The 19,368-nt window shown below is 42.0% G+C and overlaps 1 protein-coding gene across 12 annotated transcripts in view; it reads right to left on the bottom strand.

The window, feature by feature from the left end:
* The window catches only part of CALD1 (caldesmon 1), a 211,457-nt gene that overhangs the window by 12,574 nt on the left and 179,515 nt on the right, over positions 1-19,368 (bottom strand). For 10 of the 12 annotated variants that reach the window (XR_010362826.1, XM_064421336.1, XM_064421338.1 and 7 more), the window contains 6 exons: positions 15,129-15,275; positions 13,183-14,170; positions 12,473-12,547; positions 7,814-7,950; positions 3,994-4,237; positions 2,135-2,275 (listed from right to left, as the gene is read on the bottom strand). Coding sequence is in view for 11 of the 12 variants with exons in the window: in XM_064421336.1 (XP_064277406.1) it covers positions 2,135-2,275; positions 3,994-4,237; positions 7,814-7,950; positions 12,473-12,547; positions 13,183-14,170; positions 15,129-15,275 (1,732 nt within the window). In the remaining variant the exon portion in view is untranslated. The remainder of the gene's footprint in view (positions 1-2,134; positions 2,276-3,993; positions 4,238-7,813; positions 7,951-12,472; positions 12,548-13,182; positions 14,171-15,128; positions 15,276-19,368) is intronic. The other 2 variants (XM_064421345.1, XM_064421346.1) reach the window with 2 other exon arrangements.

Below are 19,368 nucleotides of genomic sequence, written 5' to 3'. Positions count from 1 at the left end.
AAGGAGTAAAAAAGGTGCTTTGCCAGATTGTGACCCAGGAGAAGTCAGAATGTGCACATGTATTTGTATCACAAATTATTTTTACACTGAGCCTCCCTTTTTTCAGTATTAATTCCAACCACCCACCTACAGCTGTGCATTTGGGATTCTCACATGACTCATGGCAGGTCTGAGATGATACATCCATCACGGGACAAAACCTGTGCCAGATGCTTTACAAATCAAAAGATAACTTGGGCAGTGCAGAGCAGACAGTGAGAAAACTGCATGCCAACCAGCTGAGACCAGCCTGGGAAATCAGTCCAAATTAAAGGTAACAAAATAGACTCTCTTCTAATAACTGGATTTTGACATCAAGTTTCACATCAGGGTAATGAACTGAGATTACTCTTCCCTCAGCTCTTGACCACAGAAAGCCAAGAAACAGTTTGGGGTGTGAACTTCTACAACATTACACATCTACACTGGCCACCCACAGACACTGGGCTGGAATCTGTAGAGTATCACCAATTTCTCAGAGAGAGAAAAAGAGAAAGAGAAAAACATGTGCAGAGCTCCATAAATCAGGTTTTGTAGCAAACAACTTCTACCTAACATGACACAAAACCCAGCACAAAAAAAAGTACCTTGGGTTCCTAACAACATTTTTTAAAATGTCAGCTTTCCTCTGAAAATACACTTAGAATGGTGTAGCATCAGTACAAAAGATATCTGAAAGCTTTCAGCCTCCTGCCAAGTGCAGTGTTTTTTCACACTTTCCCCAAAACTAGGATCTACATCCTTTTTACTTTGTGTTTTCAAGCACAATTTCCTGCATTCGGAGCCTTCTGTGAATTAAAGCTCCAAATGTATGTCATAAAAGGCATCTCAATAAACAGAAGAAAAGGAAGCCCTCCCAGGAGGGCTGGGAAGAAGCTGTACATTTATAGTGTCTGTTATAGACATCATCTTTAGCAACCAAAATGGCAAGACCAGGTTTAAGTAATGGAGTAAGTAATGAAGCTTTGCAGTCTTTGTTTACAACTGTGTGCATTCTGTCCCAGTATTTCAGGTTCAAATGTTCAAAAATATTTGGACTCAGTATTTGCTAGAACTGGACCCAAAACAGACCCAAATCCCCAGACTGGATCAAAGTGTAGGTGAAGATAATTTTGTTGAAATGCAATTTTTCACTCAACAGTTAAAGTTTTAATCTCATGGAGATCCAATTCATGGTTCAATGACCTCCTACCTGGTTCTTTTCTCTCCTATTTCCCACTAAGAGCCTTTTTGACAAATGTTTGGGATTCTTAAATGACTAATGACACAAAATGAAAAAAGGAAAAGAACTTGGAAAACATTAATAGATCTGCAGTTTGAGCTTGAGCTGAGAAAGTAACTGGACTGAATTCCAAAACAACACTCCCAATAATTGGGGCCAGGATTCCTCTTCCATGCTGAAAGACAATTTAATTGATTTATCACACTTCTAATATAATATAGGCCACAAAAGACCGTTTAGAATTCCTGCAGCAACAGAAGGGTGAGGTTTGTAATTTTTGTTATGTAAGAAAATGAAATCCAGCCCAGTACTTCTAGATGTTATTTTTAGGGGGATTAGACATAAGCTAGAATTCCCACACAGGTCAGTCACAATTAATGATGATTAGGCTGAATATGCTTAAGGACAAATAATCTGGCAAGCAAGAAAATAACTGTGGATGTGGAAGGAGTGAGAGAACATTTGTGACTTAATGCTCTTAAGAGATCTTTTCCAACCTAAATGATTCTGTGATTCTACTCCAGTTCACAAAGCACTCCTATAATAAATTTAAAATAACACAGAATTACTGCCCTAAGTTTCAAAAATAATTCTCTTGGAGGTGAGGATCCTTTTAGGAGATTCTTCATCAAGAAGAGACAGCTGCCAGTCTACTCTCTGTTTCTAGGATGGAATTCTAATTTTCAATCATCCCAATGAATTAAGTCTTTCAGCTAGAGGTTTCAGGCTAAGTCTATCACAGCATTTTCCTGGGTTTGATTACAAGTATTTGATTACAAGTATTTCAACATTGCTTTTGATGTTGGACTGTTGGTTTGGACAACAAACCCCACTACTTTTTATGTCCTGCATAGATGCTAGTGGGGAGGTTACCTTGAGAGATGAACCTTTAGGGCTGAAACATTTAAATGGCTTCTTGTCTTCAGACACACCATCTTCTGGCATCTTTTGGCGTTTCTCAGCAGCTTCAGCCCTTCTTCTTTCGATTTCTTCCTTCATCCTCCTCTTTTCCTCCTTGAAAAATACGAACATTTACTCGTTCTTTCAAAATCTACATCACCATCACAGGGCTGTGCAGCCCTGCAAACATTTACAGATTTTCTAAAAACAGTTTTTTATGCCATTGAAATAGTTCAGTGATTTGCCTGAAATGTATAAAGGTGTTAATGACAGTCCATCACAGAGTTAAGGATGCCAGGGAGACAGCCAACGTGTGCTGCTCTAGTGTCTCCTCACAGTAAAGTCACCAAATTTATTGTCATAGAGAAAAAGGCTCAAGCTCAGTTTCTCTGTATTCTCATGTATCACACTGGTATTGTTCTTCTGTCCCTCTACTCTGACACTTATTGTGCCAAGGTTAATATTTAACATGGAAGAATCAATAGGTGGCCAAGAAACCCAAGATTAAATGCTTGCAGATCTCCCTCCAGGGGTGAGTTTTGCTTCACAACCTACAAGTCAAACCAGAAGCCCTCAAAACAACACCAGTGTGAGCACTGGTCAGAGGGGCCCGACCAGCAAGGAATGGTGCAATCTTGGCCTCTGCTGAGTTCTGCTGTAAAGAGCTCCGTACATTAAAGGAATTGGCATTCAGCTGCCAGATACTATCAGTATTATTCATTTACCATTTGTTTTCCAAACAACTAGGATTCCTAAATGATGCACCAGAGACTTGGAAATCCTATTTGCAGAGTCCCTTGGCAGAGGAAGTACAAGAAAACAGATGTGTTGGATACTCAATATTTAAATAGACAAGAATATCTCCCTAATGAGATCTAGCCCATTGTAACTATATATAACATTAGCATTCCAGACCATCTGCAGCAGATAAATTTTGACATGCACTTTGTAATTCAATCTGTATAATGTAAAAATAAATAAAATTCTGTGGCTATAGCACAGCCCCAAGATTCTGAATCCCCAAGAAGATAAGAAATTTGCAACTATCACAGAGGAAATCCTGACTTGTGAAAACAGATTTTAGAGCCCTGTCTGTCCTAAGGCTAGAATTAGAACATTTTTTCATACCCTGGATGATGCAGTGTGTTTTTACTCCTAATGGTATGTTCTGTTATTGCCCAAGTTAATGGTTTGGTCCAAATTATACTCCCCCACCCCATTGTCAACCTACCCTGAGTTCCTCTTCAATCCTACCTTGTTCCTACCCACCTGCTTGGAATTCCCCTTCAGAAATCCCCTAAAGTAAGACCTCCCATTAGTCCATGTGACCCAACCTCCCCTCCATGTCCATGTGGCCTTCCCTCACTGGAAGATGCTTTTGTGAACCCTGCCTGTTACCTCTGCCCAGGATATTTCAGGTCAGCTGCTGATTTATCCCCTCCCCTTGAACCACCCCCGTTTAAAAACCCCTACACACCTCTGTTCTGTGTCTTTGGTCCCTGACCCTTCCATAGAACAAATCCTTTTGGAAACCATTCTAAACACCTCTCCCTCGTCCTTGCTCCTGCTCTTGAGGATTATCAACTTGTGCTGCAGAGATAAAGCCCTACAGCTGTATTATCCCAGACTGTGCTGCTTTCTGGGAACGGCCCACTCTTGGCATGGAGCTGGAAGCTGGCAGGGGAAAAACCCAGCACTGCATCACCTGGATGCTGCATGTTTTACCTGAGGTCTTCACTAGACAAAGAGCTGTTGACTAATGTGAGGAGAGTGGAAGTAAAACAGTAATAATGGAATAAACCCAAGTGCAACACCCCACTCTTCACACTCACCTCCTCTCTGATTTTTCTCTCAGCCTCCTCCTGCTTCTTCTTCTGCTCCTCTTCCTCCAGGACTTTCCGGCGCTCCTCCCGCCTCTTCTTCAGCTCGTCCAGCTCCGCCGCCGCCTCCTGCTGCTTCTCCTTCAGCTTCTCCAGCTCCTCGCTCTCGTTCTCGCCGCGGCGGCGGCGCTGATCCTCCAACCTCTTCAGCGCCTCCGGCTTGGCCTCCTCCGCGGCCCCCTTCGCACCCGAGCGCCTGCAGAGGCAACGAAAGGGAACATACAACTCCACCAGCATGTATGAACAGAAAGGTGCATCAGGTCTTTTGCTTACATTTTCTGGGGAAAATATGACTTTTTAGTAAGGAACTGGAAATTATCAATGGTAACTTTCCATGGGAGAAAAACAGGAATTTTCCAAGAAGCTGTAATACATGTGACAGAAAAAAAGAGAGAATGCCAAAAAAAAACAACCCAAACCTAAAGAACTTGCATAGGTGAAGTGCATGCTTCCAAGAGAGTCAGATAGCATCATCTTGTTAAATAATTACCACATCAGTGTTTAGAGAAATGTCTGCTCCTTAAGTGTGTTTAATGTTACTGCTGACAAGGAGACAGGTACCTAAGATTTCTAAGTGTGCTATTGACAAAAAGACAGAAAATGAATGTATTTATGGAATTTAAAAAAAAAAAAAACCCAACCAAAAAAACCCTAACCTTTCTGTATTGTTGACATCTAAAAAAAAAGGATACAAATGACTTCATTAATGCAACCAGAGTGTTGCAGAGTATAAATACCACAAAACAGTATAAATCAAAGATTCCAACAGTAACTGTTAGAGAGATGACAACATAAAAAAACTCTATATAAATTTGCAATTCAGTCAATCATGTGCAATCCTGCAAAGATGCTCTTCATTCAGACAGATGCCTCATGCAGATGGAGTCAGCCACATAAAAGGGGATGTAGGACTAGAGCTAAATAATATGTAATTTCAATATCATAGCAAAATCTACTAACACAGAGTTCTCTGCCCCCACGTGAACTTACCAAATTGAATGAAATTTGGTTCTAGCATGGCATGCATGATTTAGGAATTGTATCACTAAAAATACATATGAGAAGTTAATTTAGTGGCCACAAATAAGGTCTTGCACCAGGTAGTGATGCCACATTACAGTAAGGAGCTCCTGCTTTTTAAAATAAAAAAAACACATATACAATTGACCACGTATTGTGAGAATACATTAGAAATTTAATTTGAAATTTCATTTAGCCTTTCAAAAAGAAAGTGAAGAGCAATACCTGAGGTGTGATTTTGAGTGGGTGTCCAGCCTGGAATACCTCTGGCTCAGTTTGCAGAAGTACTGAGAACCCAAAATATTCCACAAGCCTCTACAAGGCACTATGTAATTCCCAAAAATCGAATGCACCCAATGCTGCACAGGGCAAAAGAAATCCTTGGCTATCTTCAGGCTTTTCTGTTTCATTGCAAGGTTGTAGCCCCTACAGCAAACAAACTCAGGAACCTCAATATTTGTTTCCTTTGCCTCTTGATCTCTAAATCTGTGCTGCCAACCCACCAAGACCTGCAAACTTTGGGCCCAAAGAAGATGGAAGAAATCACTTCAGACAGACAAAATTATTCCCCTGGCAAGGGCAAACATTTGGCCTTCAGAATGAAGAGAATGAAGAATATTTGCCAGGATTTTGCTGAGGAAAAGCCATTCTGTTCCCCACCAGCACAGAAGGAAGGCTGGCCCTCAGTGCACTCAGCCTGAATGAAATCAGCAGCTACTCAGCTTGCAGCTGACTGAGCCAGTGGCAGAATGTAGTCTGAACATTCTTGCTTGCAGACCTTGGGTGATTGCTTTGGCCTCCTTAAAAAGAAGGATATTTAAAGTTTTGAACTTGCTCTATTCTTATGTTGCTCCTAGTCTGCCCTGACTAGTTCTGCATAATCCAAAAGAGCAAACAAAACATTGGCAGTAATTATCCTTATTTCCCTCCACATCCAACTCCTCTGTTTTCAACAGATTCTGGGAAATCTCTGTTCTCTGCTGTCAACATTGGGAAGTTAGTGTTGAGGTGCTGGGTGGAAAAAGAGTTATATTAGCACCTCTTTGGTATTAAGAAATGAAGCTGGTTGCCAGATTTCAGACAAGGAGGAAAAGGAGAGAAATGCCCTGTGGGAGCCAAAAACGTCAGAACAATGTAAAAAAACATGTCACCACATATTTAGGACTTTTGCAGTCCTGTATGAGAATAGGGAGGAAGGCAGGTGGGAGGGGAGATGGGAAGGGGAAGCCATAAAATGGGATTTTATTCTGTATTTCTCTTACTGACTGACGTAGACCAAAAGAGATAACATTTTTCTTTAGTCTCCACTACCCTATTTTGTTCTCAGTTCTCACCACTGAATGTTAGCCAAGTTATATTCTTTCAAAATAGAATCTGATGTGTGTATTAAAAAAAAAAGGCAACAAAGGGCAGTTCCAGACAAAGCCCAACTCTGTGGAGGCAGTTCATTAGAAAATAGCCCAAATTCATACCCAACAACCTAACAGACACTGGCACCTCTGCTGATGTTGCCAACCCAAATCTACTCAGCTGATAAAAGGATGTTGAACAGGCTTCTTCACAACATCATGAAACAGAAGAAAAACAGAAATGGGAAAAAAAAAAAGGAGTGGAAACTCAAATCTACATTTTGCCACTAATGCCTGTCTCCCACAGGAAGTAAAGCAAATGAAAACACATTAAAAATATTTTTAGAAAATCATTCTCATTATTGATGATGTGACCCAAGTTTTGAGCAAGGCCGATTTCCTGCTGTTCCATCTCCATCACTGTCTGTCTTTTGGCCTTAGGTCAGGGTGTCTCCAGGGTCTTTTGAACTGCATTTTATTTTGAGAAAGTTTGTTTTTCCCGGCAGAATCATGAGGGGAATGCTGAGATACAATAGCAAATCCCATCTGCCATGCTCAGATTTCTCAAAGTGCCTGGAGAGCTTAACCTTTCCCTTGCCTGTGTCAATGTAAAAATAGAAGAGAGATGCAGAAGGAGAAAAATTTTGATTTCTAACCTACTCATTCCTAGTTTCCTGTAAAAGGAAGAACTTAATTTCCATTTCATGTATCCCATGCCTTTAGCAGGCAGGATCCTTTTAAATTAAATTTTCACTAAAATTGGTACCTTGAAAATTGTTACCTTCTTTGAATTTCCCACAGAATAGAACCACAAGCCAAATATTTCCTTAAAAAGAAAAATCAAAATCAAACTGTGATACAGATTATAAAAGGGAAGGGGGAAAAATTACTTTGGCTAGGAGAGGTTTTTACCTAACTGGAAAAACACTTTTCTACAGAAGCCATTAATTTCAATGTTTCCATTGAAATCAAGAGAGAAGCTCTTTCTAGACAACTGGACTGTGCTTTATTCTGCTAATTAAAGGTAGGTGGGTAATTGGAAATAGGTAACTACAGTAAAAGTTGAGATCGGACTAAAAAAGTTAAAGAATACAAAATCTAGGGTTTTGTCACTATTGGTCTCTGTGTAGATATTAGAAATTAGTAAGGAAGCAAAGTTCCAGAGGAGCAAAACCAAGTCTCTTGTCTCCACTGGGGGAGCAAGTCCATTTCCAGATGCTTTCAGGATTTCATGTTGTTCCTGCAGCTGAGTGGGGACAGCTCAGAGACTGCAGAGCCACAACCCACTCAACACCTGAGCCACTGCTGATGGTGCCAGCCCAGTTCCTCCACTCAGCTGCCACAAGCAGAGACCCAGAGATTGCCCCTGATCTGCTGTAGCCCAGTTCTCACTTGGAACTCACCCAAAAGCATTCTCAGTGGGTTTGAGTTTGGAGGCAGGGGGCTCGCGTTCTCCGTTCTGCGCCTTTTGTTCAGGAGCGCCCTTCTTACGATCCCAGACACTTTTCATCTCCTCTTTGGGTGCTTTGTCATCTTTTACCTGCTCAGAACACAGCACAAATCACAGAACAAAACACAAGACACACCAAAGGAGGAAAAAAAAAAAAGTCAGAATGAGGCATTCTAAATAACAGCTGAGAATTACAAATTTCTTGGCAAGATTGGGAACTGTCTTCAAACTGCTTTATGTGCTGTAGGGCAGAAGTGATCTGCAAAGCTCTAAACTGTGATGAATTGGCACTTTGCTGTCCTGATCTGAATTCCAGGTCAAAGCATCTTGAAAATAATATTATCAGTCTTCTGTGAAAGTTGGCTGTGGCCATGGGACTATGCCACCACACTGCTCCACTCTGCAACTGCACCCCCAACTCTTCCTCTCATTGCAGCATCATTCATCTCTTACTTCTTAAGACTGGGGGTTGCAAACTCTCTGGGACTTGCTAGCACATTTTTGGTACCAGGTTTAGGGCATTGGTGCAATAAAAATAACACAACCTCCAACAAATGCCAAGCTTATTTGACAAAGTTGATGCTATTTTCATTGTCACAGCAGAGGGATATTTCAATACTGCGAGAATAATGGCCAAAACACAAAATCATTTTGATATCAGAGCAAAACTTACTCTGACAAAAATCACACTCCTGCCTGGGGTTGGTCATGGATAGCATTATTAGAATATTTAAACCTGTGAAGAAGGAAATGCTCTGGAAAGCACAAGTAAAAATTCCCTTTATCCTTAAAAAGTTGTGTCCTATGATTCTTACTAGTAATCAAGAATATTTTGTGCATACATTTCATTCTCCAGTATTTCTTCAGAGTTATGAGCTTGAAATATTTATCAATGCCACAGATGGCCTGACCCCAGAGTGCTGAGCCATGGCTAGGTGCTGGCAAAAGGAGAAACTGATTTAAGTTATGCATCCTCAGGTAGCAATATTCCCTGTTAGTTAAGACTAACAGCCAAAACAAACTTTCAACAGCAGCAGATGAAATGTTTACCTCCAAAGTATTTGCTTTCCTCAGCTCTGTGCTGAAGGAAGGTTCTAGCTGGCAATCAAGAAATACCTTCTGTGTAGAATTTAAATGGAGACCTTTAGAAAATAAACATTTTGGAAGCCTGTTGCAATCCCATTTGCTAACTAGAAAGATAAAGAACTTCTGTAACTGTCCTGTCTGCTCTTAAAGGTGTCTTAAGATGCACCCTGAAATGAAAAAGTAGAACGAACACAGCTTCACAGCCCAAATCAAAAGAAATTTCTGTTCTTCCTCATCGAAGAGGAAGAACATCCATCCATCTCAACTCCTGGAGAACCAAAATCTTGACCTACAAAGGATGAGTTCAGAGCCTACAAATGATGAGTTCAGAGCCTTCAAGATCCTCCTAAGGCTGGTGCCGAGTGAAGCCCCAGAGTCAGAGCCTGACTTTACCTGAGGCCAGTCTGCTGCTCAGAGAGACTGAGCAATGGATGCCACCATGGTGGCACACGTTAGAAGTGAGCACAGGATGCTTCAACCACTTCAGCAAATTTGCTGCTGGTGGAGGATGTTGGGCACAACCAACAGAGGCATTTGCTCTGCTCTGAGAGCAGCAGAGCAGACTTTCCCACCCTCTCCTGCCAACAAGGCCTGGCAGCAGCTCCCTGAGGGACAAGAGGGGAGCTCATCTTCCATGGCTCCACATTCTTTGGCCATGATGCTGCAAGAGAGGGCCTCAAGGAATGGTCCTGCTGGGCTGAAAGCAGCAGGGCTGTTCATTTATCCTGCTGAATGCCATAGACAGCATCATCTTCTGGGCTTTCCCAAATCCAATTGGTGGTCATGTTCACAGCAGCAATCTCCCAACCCTTCAGCCCCAGCCAGGGTGATGCTGAAACTGGCTGTGTTGATTGGTGCAAGATTTCTTGTGCCAGGATGTCTGTCCTGGGGTTTTGAGAGCGTAAGATTTCCCTGGCTGAGATTTTCATCAGGACCTTCCTAAGTCTTATTTATAAAGCCAACACTTCCAGCTGCCTTATGGATTCAGGTCCACTGGGGAGGGTTGTATCTCTTACATCTTAATTGAAATCACTGAGAAAACTAATATTAAAACAATATAGTTTAAAAATTAATAGGTTAGGAAATAGCATTTCAGAAGCCAGTATGATTTACGATAATGTGTCTGTGTTTGAGAAAACCATTAACATAGCTTGGCCTCTTCATTCAAAAAGATGGCAAAACAAGGTATTACAGAAACATTTCACATCTTTTGGGCTCAATCCTTCTTCTAATTTTAATACCAAAGCAGAGAATGATTAGCAAAGAAGCAGAAACTTTTTTATCTCATTCCAAAGGCAGGCAACAAAATAAGTTCTTTCCCTTGTCTGACAGCTTCCCTAAATTACAGACTAATTCAGCTTCTGCTGAATTAAAAAAGAACTCCACTTGGAGCAACAGGTGATACTACCTGAACTGAAATAGCTCACATGTTCTCACATGTGATACATCTCACAAATCTTGATATCAAGCTAGAACATGACCAAAGGCATGGTTCACAAATTTCCGGCATTATGTATTTATATTTTTATCTCTTTCCATACTACCTCTTTTCTGTTTGATTTTTATGCTATTATTTGAGAGCTGAGATTTCTGAATCTTGCGTTTGAACACCTCCAGACTGAAGCAAATCTGTTACTGAGGCTGGGGCCCATCTGGCAGATCTGATTCCTTACTTGGGCTCAGTTATTCGGGGAGTTAAAAGCTGTGGGCATCTGGGTCTAGGGCTCCCCTGCAGAGTGGACTGCCACCCCCAAACACCATGAGAAAAGCAATGCTGCAGCATGTCTAGCCAAACTGGAAGCAGGAAATACCAGGAGCCTCACATCATGAGAAAGCTTGGTCTTATGAACTTCTCAGATCACTTTTAAGAACGAAAAACTGTGCAGGAGTTCAGAAAAAGAGACAATTTTTTTTTTCTTGCCAAATTAATCAAAACCTGAACTCTGAGGTCCAAAGCAAAACCTGATTATGTAGATACATTCTGTTCCCCCAGGGTCTTGTTCATGGAACACTGGCATCCTCTGAGCTGCATGCACATTCAGAAAGAGACCTCACAGAATTTGTATGTCCTGGTAAAGGGGGGGAGAAGTTGAGATGGGAACCTGATCTTGCCTGATCATCAATTTTTGTTCACAAGTAAAGAAGCAACAACTGAGATTTTCAAGACATTTTGAATACTCAGGATGGGTATTCACATTGCATTAGAAGTGGGATTCTATTAAGTTGTCTCAGCTTCAGCATCCAAAGATGGAAACACTAAAATCACAACTTTTATAAGTCTTGCCAATTTCCTGGAATAATCTAGCCCAGTGGGTAGGGTTTAAAAGCATGATGAGAGCTCCAGGGAGAGCTGGCCAAGCTCTACATAAGAACAAGCAGCACAACTGTGCCTCAAGTTCCCACAAATCAAAGTTTGTGGCCAGCTACAGACTCCTCTTTACATTTACTTGCAGTATTCAAAGACTGCATGCAAAAGTGACTAGTGGAAATTGGTTATGTCTTCTTAATATAATCTACCCCCTTTTTTTTTTTGTGCAGCTGTTTCCTCACTGCTCTCTGAGGGTGAGCTAAGCGTCTTCCAAACTCATCTGCTAACTAAGGACCCTGGAGCGGACCCTCCACAATCCTCAATGGTCCCAGTCTGCCAGACAGGCAGAAATCTGTGCTGTGGCTCCCTTTAAGCCACACAGACCTGCCTGAAACCAAAGGGGTCCAAATTTCCAAGGCTCTGGCCATCTCTGAGCAGTCTCCCCTTATGAGAATCAGGGTCTGTTTTTAGAGCTGCAGCACTGAACCAAAACCCCTGCACAGCACCGAGCATGGCTCCCTGTGTACAGCTGCACCCTGAAGAGAAAATGGTCCCCAAATCTTCTTTACTTTACTTACCATACAGTAAAACACCATGGCACCAGCTCCTGTGTTTACAGTGGAAATGCAATGCAGTAATTTTGGTGGATTTGCTCTTTAAAACAAAAGAAGAATCTTGGGTATGCAGAGTTTACACCATGGGGTGTTGCAGCTTGCAGGGGAATTATTAGTTAAGGCAGTCTGCTGGCCAAAGGGCCTAGATTATTATTATCATTATGATGATTATTATTAATTATCATGATGAGGATGATGATGATTATTATTATTAGAGTAGGTTTTGTTCATAGGGAAAAAGTTCACAGTAAAGTGAGAGGAAACCAGAGAAGGATGATTAGTTGATACTGTCCTGAAAAATTCATCCCCAGAGGGAAAACCATACTTGTGTTGTTGACTGAACTGAGTTTCCTGAAATATTTGTTTTTAGACAAACAGGAATTGGTCCTAAAGCCCCAAAAGAACAAACTACTTAAGAATTTGCTTAATTTTAAGCACTTAAGGAGCTTCATCCCTATTTATTTCAGCAGGATTACCCATGTTCTTGAAGTGGAGCACAGGCTTAAGTACTTTGCTGAAGAATCAACATTCACTTATAGGTGCCTTATTTGTTTTCATATCTCAAGCTTCCCTATCACATCTAAATCAATGGTTTATGAGTTACCTGATCTTGTATGGAGGTAGCTTGGAGCTTCTCTTCTGGCAGCTTTTCCTTTTTAGCTTCCACTTTTTCTTCCTCCTTTTGTTTTTGGGTTTTCAATAATTTATTTTTTAAGACAAAAACATCACACCTGCTCGCATTTTTTGTTTCTCCACGCTGTGTTCAGGCACCAATCCAGTGTGCAGCCACAACTCCATCATATGCTGCTGTGCCCACACCTCTGTGTGCAGCTGTGCCCCCTCCACCCTCCCCAAATCCTCCCAATTCCCTCCCTTTGGGCCTTTCTCCCTGGCATGGCATCATGCTCACGTGTCCCAGTACAGAGCCCTTCCTTGTGATTGCATTTAGCACACAGCATTCCTCACACACTTCAACAGGTGCTCATAATATTTTCTGCCAAGATGTGTCTGCCTCCACCTCATGTGTTACTGCATTAGGCCAGTTTTTCTAGCAGCTGAGGGGGAAAAAAGGCAGCAAAAGCACATGCAGAGTTCTGAACATGCAAGGTTTTCTTTGAATGATGGAGTGGGGTCAGGCCTGTTGTGCACTGAATTATTGGTAAGCAGTAGGAGATTTCTTTTTGGAAACAGCACAAGTGTTAGTAACTTCAGTAAAGGGCTAGATCTGTGAGGAAATTCCAATTCAATCTGTTCTTGCATTACATTTCACACAAACCACAGGTGTCTTATTTTGGTGCAAAATGTTTACTGTACCTGTTGTTTTACGACAGCTGCTTGAGGTTTTTCTTCTTCTACTTTCTTCTCTTTTACCTGTTTATCTTCTATTTTCTGTTCTTCCATCTTTTGTTTTTCCTTTAATTTCTCTGCTTCTAGCTTAGCCTTTTCCTCAGCTGCCCTCTTTTCCTCTTCTGCCTTTGCCCTCTCCTCAGCTGCCCTCTTTTCCTCCTCTGCTTTTTGTTTTTCCTCAGCTGCCCTCCTCTCCTCTTCTGCTTTAGCCCTCTCTCTTTCCTCAGCTGCCCTCCTCTCCTCTTCTGCCTTAGCCCTCTCCTCAGCTGCCCTCTTTTCTTCCTCTGCTTTCTGTTTTTCCTCAGCTGCCCTCTTTTCTTCCTCTGCTTTCTGTTTTTCCTCAGCTGCCCTCTTTTCTTCCTCTGCTTTTAACCTCTCCCTTTCTTCTGCTTCCTTCCTTTCTTCCTCAGCCTTTTCCTCATCCCTAAGTTTCTCTTTATCTACAGCATCAGTTACACTTTGTGTCCCTTCTGGCACAGCATTTGTATCATTCTCTGCTTTGTGTTCCTCTGCATTTACAGTTACTGCCTCTTCTTTATCAGTGGATTTTTCTGCTGTCACTTCTACCTGATTTTCCTCTATGGGGAGCTCCTTTGGTTTCTCCTCCTGGACCTCCTCCTTGTCTTTTTCTTCTTTTTTCCCCTCTTCTTCCCCATCTTGCCTCCAGTTGTTCCTTTGGTAGGATTTGGTAACTGTTTCTGTCTCCTCAGTCTCATAGCGTCCTCGGCGTGTCTCAGCCTTTTCCTCCTTGCCCGTGGTCTCGTTTTCTTCCACATTGTTCACTTCTCTCCTGCTGGGCACTGACAAGCTCCCATCTGTGATCGTGGGGTCGAGCTCCTTTTGGCGTTCCAGGGCTTCCTGCAGACGTTTCTGGCGTCTCTCCTCCCGCCTTGCCAGCCTCTCCAGCAGTGCAGCTTCATCGTCTGTGGAGCGCTTGCTTTCCTCTCCTGCCACACTGTGTGAAAGAGAGACAGGTTTGCATTAAAAAAAAATAACTTGTTTCTAACAACATATGCACTTCACTCTTTCTAAGGAAAAAAGCTTGTATCATCATTCCATGGTTGGAAAACACAACAGGTTACAGACTACAAAATGTAGCTGTTGTTTTGATGTCTATATCCATTCTCCATAAATAAATTGCTTATGGTGCTCAGTACCTATTAGCACTTGCCCTCACAATTTAGCTTTTTTCTATCAGTTGTGTTATGGCCACTGGAAATCCGGGTATATTATTTATATTATTATTTATGTGAAACTAAACAAATGATGGACAGGCAGGAAGGCACCTCTGGACAGACAGAGAGGCCACTCAGCTTGTGGTGATAGAAGTGATATGGTGTAATGCTTTAGTGGCTGCTGATGGTTGGACTTGATGATCCTAAAGGTCTCTTCCAACTTGGATGTTGTATGATTTCAAGTGTCACATCCTTCCATGAGCTTTTCTCTTCTTTATATCCGCCTGACACTGACAATGCCAGATGAGTGCTTGCTCTAGAGCTCACACCCAGCACCTTGCAGGTGTGTTGCAGCCACAGTTTGAGGACTGGGTACCTCTCAGTGCTTTGGCCCCACAGTGCCATGACCCCTGTGAGCAGAACAAGAGATGTGATGTTTTCTGAGGCCAGATGCACCCATGCCTGAGAGAATCTGAGAGCCCCCATGAACCACAGCTGAATTACCCTACAGAAAGCCTTGAGGACACCTGGATATGTGCCATGAGCCGGATGTGTGATGCTCCCACCCTACCATGTAGACACAGCCAGGCTGATCCTCACTGTGTGAGGTCCTTCAGTTTAAGGATGGCCAAACCCAGCACTTCAAATTCAAGCACCAAAGCAAACCTCTTCCAGGCACTTCTCTGCTCTGAACTAAAACTACCCTTGGCTTGTCAGTAAACAACATCAGACATTTACCTGTTCTGGGCATTGACCTCGGATTTCTCTGTCCCTTCTCCTGAGAGATCTCCTTCCTCCTTCTGCCGCAGCCTCTCCTGCCGAGCCCGCCGGCGCCGTTCCCTGGCGGCTTCTTCGTCATCGTCATCGTTCCTCTGGTAGGACAGCCTGCAACAGGGACAGGGAAACATTGGTGCTATGGCATACTGGACACTGAGAAAAATCACAAAAAGCAGTTTTCTTGAGCACAGTTAGCGTGGCTACAGCAGCTGCTCCATGTGCTGTAGTGAAAATATGCGGTGAAATTGAGATGCGTAATTTCAAACACTGGTTTTCTTCTAGTTCTCAGAAGAGAACTTGAGAAAATAGACTCTGTGAAGACAGCAGCCACACCACAGTGTCAGCTGGCTCCTAGAAAACACCAAATCCATGAAAGCCCAGCTCTGAAGCTGAGTAAATATCCTCCTAGCCTGCACCATGATCCTGTCGGAGCACTCACCAGCAGCATTTGAGCAGACTTGATCAAGTCCACGTCACCGATATTGGACTCAGCAAAGCAGCTTTTCATTAGTCTCCTCTAAATATCACATGCTGAAAATGGTGACAGTATTCTACATTTTAAAGACTAGAAAGCAGGGAGACACAAGTATGACAACAGTTCTCAGTGGTCGGTTCTGAGTGCCAAACATCTGACACCCACAAAATTTTTGTGAGCCCAGAGCCCTGCCAGGCCAAATCACACAAGATCTCTGCTGTGATGAAAGCCTACAGCTGAGAACCCATTGTATTCCTCTACCCAACAGATGATTACATTTAGTTTCATCCTGCTTGAAAAGGAAAGCAAGGCCTTAAAATCCTAATAATCCTGTGTCCCATTCAAATCTTTGCTGAGGTTATTGCTGTGTGAGATAAAGGGAGAGGCCTGCATTCCTCTTATCTTTTTGAGCAGGGAAAGTGAATTAGGAAGCCAGCATGTGCCAGACCCAGTCAGGACATTCATTTACTTTGCTTCTGGCAGTGGTCTGACACACCATGGTTAAGAAGTCTCCCTTCTTTTTATAGTCACATATTTGAGTTAACAGTGCAGCCATGAACATGGAAAAAAAACAGAGTGCTGCATTGACTAAAACCAAGTACAGATAATGTTCATATTGCAAATATTTAAACATTAAAAGCAACTAAATTTTGATTTAGCCATCAGTCAGACTCTTTGGGGCAAAACCTCTCCCCATCACCATGTTCTTGTACTACTCTCCTTTGCTGAAAGAAGGATGAAAGCATAGGTTTGACAGGGGTTCAGTTACCCCAATTTCACTTTAAGAATTTAAAGTGTAAAACATGGCTGAGCCACTTGCCAGACCTAGAACAGCATTTTCATCCTCAGTGCACCAAAGAATTTAATTTGCTACTTTCATGCTCTGCTTCAAGAGGTTCTTCTTTTTAGAAACAACTCTTCTCAAAGAGAGTGCAAACCATGAGCAACATGGCCATGAGGGAAAACAGCGGGGGATGAGAAAGAAAGGAAGGGGCTGAATTAAAAGCACTAAAGGTGTGATGAAGGGAAGGCAAGGAAAAACACATCCTGCCATTTGCAAGCATCTTCAAGGGGTACCAACATTTCATTTAGGTCTACAACAGAAGGGATGTGAATACAATAATAAACCAATGGGGTCTTTAATTTCCACAAGAAGGAGATTGTGGAACAAAACTGCACTAGCAAACTGACCACGGATACCCCCTTTTTTAGTAAGATGTTGGCTGTCAGAAGCCTATGATCTTTTCAACTCTCAAGTCCAGCTGTAAGGGCACAGGAGAGGACACACTTCTTTTAGCCTGTGGCAGCTGGACCATGGCCACAACTGAGTCAATATCCAGTGTCTATAGCTCAGGATTTGTCTTTGCAATGAGACCACACAAAGATTAAGTTTATCCCACTCTCTGTACCCACACAGAACACCCCTACACAGCAAGGAGAACAACTGCTTTTAAAAGTCTCTTTAAAATGCCTTTTTTAAACCACCAGTTGCTCAGCAAACTAAAAAAGGAAGCAAAAAGAATACCCTAAGCAAAAATTCCCACAAAGTCTTACCCATTAAACAGATATGTACTTCCTGTCCTTGGACACTTATCACATAGATCATCTGTTAAGAAAGCTCACAATGTTTCTTATTATGATTCTAAACACATCCATTGCCTTACTGTATATCACAACAGTTTCTGACAGCGAGCAAGTACAACAGGTATTCCATTCATGAGAGTCACCTTAAATATCCATTTCTGTTCACCAGCACTCATGCAATCTGCCCAGTAATCAGGGAACAGTCATAAGACACAACTAGTTGCAGTTTTTTCAGGAGATTTCTTTCTTGTTTCCCTTACAATTGTGTTACAATGCTTTCAGTGTAAGGGTGACCCTCATTCTCCCACTGCTACAGATCTCTGTAGCAACCCACCATGAGCAAAACCAATGTGGGAGCTCTTCAGAGCCTATATTCTAATTACCTACATCTTTTGACGTGCTTCAGACTAAGAGTAAATAAATAATAAAAAGTATGTCTCCAAGATTTCAACTGTGCTTATCAGACAGATGGAAATCTGAGGATCCACGCTGGCCTGTGTTGTTTCTCCACCCTTGGAGAGCAGCCTTGCTGCCCAGCACACACCCAGAAACTAAATTAAACTGAACTTGTATCCATTTGTCACCTTCCACATGGCTTTGCAGGCAAGCATCTCTCCACCACCTCTCAGGCAGTGAGGCCACAGCACAGCATGAACTCCAAGAGGTGTGCCAAGCCTGCTGATACAACTCTCTTGTGGAATATTCAGATCACAGAATATTCTGATTTGGAAGGGACCCACGAGGATCACCAAGTGCAACTCTCAAGGACTGAAATCCCAGAGCTGAAGAACTCAACAACAAATTTCATTAGTATCTGAGTAAGTCTAAAAATGCTGCCCTCAGATTGAATGGGGGGAGACTTTGTGTGAAAAAGAAATCTGCTGGATTGGGAATACAGGAGATGTGGCCATCTGCTTCAGACCTTTTTCAGAGAAATACAGTCTATATTTTATACCAAACACTGAATTTATGTAAAGTTATAACACAGCAAGAAATTTGGTAATAGCTGGGATGATCATGGGGCTGAAACCATTTCATACAAGCCAGCTTTAACTGGTTTCTACTTGAAACCTCAAATCAGCCCAAGCATTATCTAAGGCACTTTGGGTTTGGAACTCCTTGCCCAGTAGTAGTACACTATTATTATTTTCTGAATTATGACAGCACTGAAATTTCCTAATCAAGCTCATGGGCTTCTACACTAGGCAATTTGTGAAGATAGGGCAAAATCTGGTCTCTATTCTAGAGTATGTATTCTGATTAAAGAAAAACCTTATAATTTGTAGCACAAACTGCCCTCAATGAGTCATAAATAAACCATATGAATCTAAATTCTTTTTTCATTTTTCACAGGAATAGGAAAAAAAAACTGCCTAATTTGAGCTGGATCCCACTACTCCATTCTAGAGGAGGCAGGGAGAAAGAATTGCTGTGGATCTGAACTCTGACTCCATTTCACGAGTCAAATACATGAAAAAAATTCCAAACAGAACAAAAGCCTTTAAGATTTTTAAGCAGGCAGCTCATATCTGCCTCTTCTTCCCTCCATGGTTCACTCAAATGTCAGTCTGGTTTTTATGCCTGCAGAAACACCTTGCATTATTAGCAGTGCCCTCGCAACATGGACTCAATTAAACACAATTGCACCTATTCAGCAAGCTCTTTCCCACACTACTTTGTTATCCTGAAGCTTTTACATGTATTACAGATTGATTTTGCCTGTGTTCCACCCCAAGAAATGAGATCATCCTTCCTGTACCAAACTGCTGCACCTCCAACTTGCAGCCCAACCTACTTCTAAGACCTCTGCCCTTTATTATGTAAGACCACAGCAGCTGAAGTGATATCTGCTGATTTGTGACTCCAGATTTATGTCAGAGGGAGGATGTCAGTAAAATGTCCTCAATGACAGATTTCACTGCCAGACCCAACCTATAAAAGCTGAATTTGTTGGCCTTCTGTGCTCTTAGAAAGTCTTTCTATTTACCCAGGCTCTTCCTGAAAGGATGGGTGGGGTGAGGATGGACTTTGTTAAAATACCCACTGGGGAGTGCTCTTTGTGTCACTGTTGATATTCAGTCCCATTTTATTTATGATGACATATGCTTTTAATCCTTTTATTGTTTGCTTAATTTGTGTTAT

This window comes from Passer domesticus, chromosome 5, assembly GCF_036417665.1.
Source record: "Passer domesticus isolate bPasDom1 chromosome 5, bPasDom1.hap1, whole genome shotgun sequence".
Lineage (NCBI taxonomy): Eukaryota > Metazoa > Chordata > Aves > Passeriformes > Passeridae > Passer > Passer domesticus.
This window is presented reverse-complemented; position numbering and strand designations above follow the sequence as displayed.